The sequence below is a fragment of the Camelina sativa genome, chromosome 4 (assembly GCF_000633955.1).
Source record: "Camelina sativa cultivar DH55 chromosome 4, Cs, whole genome shotgun sequence".
NCBI classification, from domain to species: domain Eukaryota; kingdom Viridiplantae; phylum Streptophyta; class Magnoliopsida; order Brassicales; family Brassicaceae; genus Camelina; species Camelina sativa.
Window position 1 is genome coordinate 29,891,558 of NC_025688.1, and position 5,841 is coordinate 29,897,398.

Genomic DNA, 5,841 nt, shown 5'->3' on the forward strand with positions numbered 1-5,841 from the left:
GAAAGGGCACGTGCCGTTTACAACACAGTGACTAGAAGTGGGAGAAAGCTTCTCCAAGCTGAAACAGACGCCGTTCAGGTGAGCGACATTGTGACGGTGATCCAGAACGGGACGGGAAACTTCACGACCATAAACGAGGCAATTGCAGCCGCGCCAAACAAAACAGACGGTAGTAACGGTTACTTCTTGATCTACGTAACGGCGGGATTGTACGAGGAATACGTGGACATTCCCAAAAGCAAGAGGTATGTTATGATGATCGGTGACGGCATTAACCAAACGGTTATCACCGGGAACCGTAGCGTCGTTGATGGATGGACCACTTTCAATTCCGCCACATTTAGTGAGTTCATCTTTAATCCCCCAAAACTAATTTTATTTTGAGTATATACATTTTTAGTTATTATTTAAAAGGAAAATTGTATTTTTACGTGCATTCGAGTTTAAAATGGATGAGTATATAAATTAGCATTCGAGTTTCGTCCACACAATGCTAATAAAATATTTGAAAAATATGAAGACATGTGCACAAAACATGGCTTCTTCGTGCAAGTGCGATTTTACTATTGTTTTTCAAACAAAAAATATCAGTGTTTAAGAAACAATAATTGTTATTAGCAAAATATAAAAAATAATAATTGTAAGTCCACTTAGCCTTCCTTTAGTATATATATAGAGACTTTCCCATGCAATGGATGGCGACTTGGTCGGATGGTCCACCAAAAGTCTTGACGACTCCACGTCAATTCGTCGTGTTCTCAACTAACCTAATACCATAGTCCAATAAACTAGAATTAATATTTCTTCAAGTTTTTATTTTTAGTCACATTTTGTTTCATAGTTTTTCTTAATCATAACAGACCACATGCACCTCAAACGAATTTATTTGTATTTTAAAGTTTTGTTATTGAACTTTGTTATAGAATTTTAATTAACTAACTCTCAATANTGGTGGTGGACCGGAGCTCTGCAAAGCGGGCAAGTGGATCTTGAGCGGAACCAAGTGTCGATGCAACTGACGTGAAAAGAGTGGCCACATTTTGGGAGGAGANTGGTGGGGACTTGTCTGTTTTCTATAGTTGCAGTTTTGAAGCCTATCAAGACACCTTATACACACATTCTCTCAGACAGTTTTATCGTGAATGTGATGTATATGGTACCGTGGATTTTATATTCGGTAATGCGGCGGTGGTATTACAGAACTGTAATTTGTATCCGCGTCAACCTCGTAAAGGTCAATCGAACGAAGTAACGGCTCAAGGCCGCACTGATCCGAACCAGAACACTGGAACGGCGATCCATGGTTGTACCATAAGACCGGCGGATGACTTGGCAACGAGCAACTATACAGTGAAAACTTATCTTGGTCGACCTTGGAAGGAATATTCGAGAACCGTTGTAATGCAAACTTACATAGACGGTTTTCTTGAGCCGAGTGGTTGGAATGCATGGTCCGGCGATTTCGCATTGAGCACACTTTACTATGCGGAATACAATAATACCGGACCCGGATCTAACACCACAAACCGAGTCACTTGGCCAGGTTATCACGTCATCAACGCTACTGATGCTTCCAACTTCACGGTCACTAATTTCCTTGTTGGTGAGGGCTGGCTCGGACAAACCGGAGTGCCTTTCGTGGGTGGACTGATCGCGTAAATAACCTTATACGTACTATTAATTAGTGACATGTTAATTAATTATAGTATTGTTTAATTATTCATGTGTCTGTCTTTTTGGTTTTCAATCATATAATTATTTTAAGTGGTGCCTGATTCCATTATACGATTTGTATCGTTTTCATCGAAATGTAATAATAAACAGAACGGGTAATCAAATTTAAAGTGAAAACACCACTAATCAATGACAAATAAACGTAAATCTAATAAGCAATTTTGGTGAGAGAGCTTCGCATATACGATCACTATATAAACACGACACCGTTCGTAGATTCATCGATGAGTACTCAACTACATACGCTCTCGTCAATGACCACGTGTCCTGATATTAGTGCCACGTGTAGAAAAAAAAGAAGAAGAAAGCGATGATATTTTTTTTTACCGGGGAATAAAAAAGGAGTCCATATAAAGCCTTTTCAAAGATAAAACCGGTAATTTGGATCCGTTTTGGTTGGGTAGACCCGGATTCGAGCCATGAGGTTCAGAGTCTCTGGGAGTCTCCACCATGACGCCGACGAGATCAATGGGTTCTCTCTCGCAAGCCTCCATGGGAAATCTCAACGGCGAAGAAGAAGAAGAAGAAGAAGAGGATCCGGTTTCTTCTACTACGTGGTGGTGGACCGGAGCTCTGCAAAGCGGGCAAGTGGATCTTGAGCGGAACCAAGTGTCGATGCAACTGACGTGAAAAGAGTGGCCACATTTTGGGAGGAGACGGCCTTCTTCTTCTTCCTCGAACTCCGATAAGCAGACGGCGCACTCCTCCTTCTCTACCTTGGAGTTGGAGGAGCAGCAGTATACGAAGATCGGGATCTTTTCGAGAACCGCCGGGTCGAGAGCTTGGTCACCGGGGGAGGCGGAGAGAGTGCGGAGGTGAGCACGAATACGGCGGCGAATGCGACGGTTCTGACGACGGAAGAGCCATCGGGCGTAGGTGTGGAAGCAGAGGATCATAATAACGGCCACGAAGAGGATGATAGCGGAGGAGAGCATGATTTTACCGTTGAGAGCGTAGCCTGAAGAAGGCGCGCCGTCGTGGCTAACACTCCCCCAAATTGGCTTTGTGCTTTCTTCTCCGATTCCCATGATTCTTCTAGTAGTAGCGAGAGAGAAAGAGAGAGTGGGAAGTTTCGTTTTAGTGTATGTGCGTAAGCAAAGTGTAGTGTGGGTTTTTAGTTAGTATTTCCCCCCCCCCCCTCATTATTTATAGCAAATACGATTAAATAGTTTGGGTGTCTCATATTTGGTAAGTATTTTGGGAAATAAAATAAAAATTAAAAGTACTTTTTGGTTCAAAACAGAAATGTGTTTGCCACTTTCTCCATGGCATAAATACTCTAAATCATAAGAGTAAAAGCCCTAAAGAAAAATGTACAAGTTCTTGAATCCACTTGTGTTGTATGTGACTCGTTGTCAGTTCTCTCACTTCTCAGTCTATTTGATATTTTGATATGCCTAAAGAACCTCGACAACTTCTTGAACCCACTTGTGACTTCTCTGTTTTACTCGACCATCCCATATATTATTCGTCTTTTTCTCCCCCATTTTTTTTTTTTTGGTACTATTGTGGACTTTGTGGGAGTAAAATTGAACAATGATGACGCAATTGTACAATTGGGTCAGTTATTTAGAATCGTGGTGTATATATTCAGTCAATATTCAGTTATGCTTAACTTGATTTTTTATTTTTTTAAATTACATGGTAACCATAGTTTATACATATTTTATTTTTAGATATGTATGGCAAAATCAATAATAACGAAATATATGCATGAGTCATGCAGAAACGATCTATTAATAGATTACTAACTGAATAATTCATAACTAGAGTGCTAGACGCATATCACGGACGAGAGCATCATTATAGTGTCTTTGCTTAGGGATGCTTAGAGATTGTTTCAATCTTTGACCCTCCTTAATTTGTTTCGCTTTGATGGATTATCTAGCACTTGTTTTCTTTTCCTTTTTAATATCTACTTTTTTCTTCCTTTTTCATATATTTTCGTCAAATGTAGCTTCTTTTATTCCGTTCAAGTCATATCCTTTCATTTTCAAAAATATAGCTTTAAGACCATTTTTACACATCAGAACCTAATAAATGTTTTGTCGTGAAGAGGATGTAAATTGGGTTTCCGCTGGAATTTTCTACTCTGTTTTCCAAATTGATAACGACCTTAATGCTCTACGCCTTTTTCTGTCTTTTTTTTTTGGTCGTAATGTGAAGAGCCTTTTTCTGTCTTGTTTATACTTTTTATAACATTGGTCTACCTCGATAAGAAAATAAGAAAATATTTGATATTGGTCTAAATATAAATAAAGTTATGTGATCCCTTTAGTTTAATACTACTTTGGATTGGGAGCTTAGTGAAATGTTATACTTAAAATAGTATTTTGTTGTACATAGTTGTTATTTTTAATCACGGGTTTGCTCAAACGGCGGCCGCAGAAATAGCTAATTAATCTATTTGGTTTGTCAATGCCATGTTGGGTAACTTTATTTGATTATTGTTTAACCAATTGCAACTAGAGATATAGAAATTATGATATTATTATGATTTATGAACAAGATAAGATTGTCCACTGGTCAAAACATTCCCCATAAGTTATTTTTCCTGAAGCCATGTGATGTGCCGTGCGCCAATTCTAGAATACTATCAAAGTTGGCAAACTAAAAAAGTAACAAATTACCAAAAAAGAAGAAGAAAAAAAACTTTGTTAGTTTGTTTCCTTTTATATGGAACCAATTTACGATACACCAAAATAACATGCAATCTGTATTTTTAGATCTCCTCCTGGAGGACTATGTTTTGTTGATTGAATGAATTAGTTAATAAATTGACGATAAAATAAATAATCATTCACATTTTAACCGTGACCACTTTCTCCTCATAAAATTTCTTTGAAAGGATATTGTTACTGTTAGCCAAAAAAAATAAAAGGCAAAGATAGAAAAAAAACATTTACAAAAAGTTAGGCTGCAAAAATAAGGACATCTGTTAAAACAAGTGAGAATTGATTTTACAGAAAAACGAAATACAATAAATAAAGAAGGATAGCTAGCTATTATTATTTTTATTTTCAAAAATGATAATTCCCTAATTCAGTAAATAATTAATCAAAACCACATTATATTTCACACATAATTTTATACAGATATAATAATAATTAAGCTCACTATTATTTAGTAAAATTGAAAAAATGATGTATCAAGTACACATTATACTGTAATAGATAAATCTTCAGAATTGTGATATTCCATTAACTGGCTGCTTAAAGAAAGAACATAATAAAACCTGAGAAGGTGTAGGTGACGTAACAGCGAGTCAAGCATACACATCGGGACTAGTCATGGCCAACTCATTCCTCTTCTTTTGTTTCCTTTACTTGTAACTTTTTTCTTCCTCACCTTTGTTACTTTATTTTATTTTATTTTGGTCGTCTTCTTTCAAGTCATTTCGAATCCGAAAAGATTAAAAAAGAAAAAGAAAAATAAACTTGAACAATAACACTTAACAGCTTACTATAAGCAATCAGAGAGAAAGAAAGACAGCGACGCCAATATTTCAGACAAGCTTAAGCATAACAAAGATGAGGAAGAGCCAACGTTCTTCACTAACACACAAACTAATCATAGCGTGAGAAGATGTTATGGATCAACTAAAGGTATTTGACAAAGAGAGCTACCCAAACAGAAAAATGATCGAACATTTGGTCTAATCCAAGACCCGATAATGCGCAAAAAAAAAAAAAAAGGAAAAGAAAAGTTTTGATAAAGCCGAATATTATTTGATAACTGGTTACTTCCGAAGTTGAGAGCATTTCTTTAGTTCGAGCTTTTTCTAGATTACCACTACAAAGATCAATGTTTCCATTTATGATTTACTAATAAAATCAAATACTAATATAAGGAAAAAAGCAGAGCTAAGAGCAAAGCCATTGGTCATCCTCTAAAAATGGGATCTGAAACAATATTTTAATATCATAATATCATTTAATTTAAATTTTATTTGTTTTTTAAAGATCAACCAATCAAATGATGGTATTTAGCAAAAATAAGATTTGAGGGTGTCTTTAGAGGTCTCGGCAGAGACCTTATATCTTTCTCTTTCATCACTCTTTTATTACTTTTTGATTTTTTATTACTTTGATCCCCATCCAAGGATGA

At 36.5% G+C, this 5,841-nt stretch overlaps 2 protein-coding genes across 2 annotated transcripts in view; one reads left to right on the forward strand and one right to left on the reverse strand.

Moving 5' to 3' along the window:
* The window catches only part of LOC104783345 (probable pectinesterase/pectinesterase inhibitor 20), a 4,465-nt gene extending 2,682 nt beyond the window's left edge, over positions 1-1,783 (forward strand). Inside the window, exons 3-4 of the mRNA XM_019244276.1 lie at positions 79-371; positions 1,029-1,783. Of these exons, the coding sequence (XP_019099821.1) occupies positions 79-371; positions 1,029-1,659 (924 nt within the window). The 3' untranslated portion in view covers positions 1,660-1,783. The remainder of the gene's footprint in view (positions 1-78; positions 372-1,028) is intronic.
* Positions 1,928-2,984, reverse strand: LOC104783346 (RING-H2 finger protein ATL64-like). Its single transcript, XM_010508492.2, has one exon. It carries the CDS (start codon positions 2,760-2,762, stop codon positions 2,058-2,060), a length of 705 nt encoding a protein of 234 aa, XP_010506794.1. The 5' UTR covers positions 2,763-2,984; the 3' UTR covers positions 1,928-2,057.

Coding starts and splice junctions, on each gene's coding strand:
- LOC104783346 (XM_010508492.2), bottom strand. CDS start 2,762: ATGGGAATCGGAGAAGAAAGCACAAAGCCAATTTGGGGGAGTGTTAGC.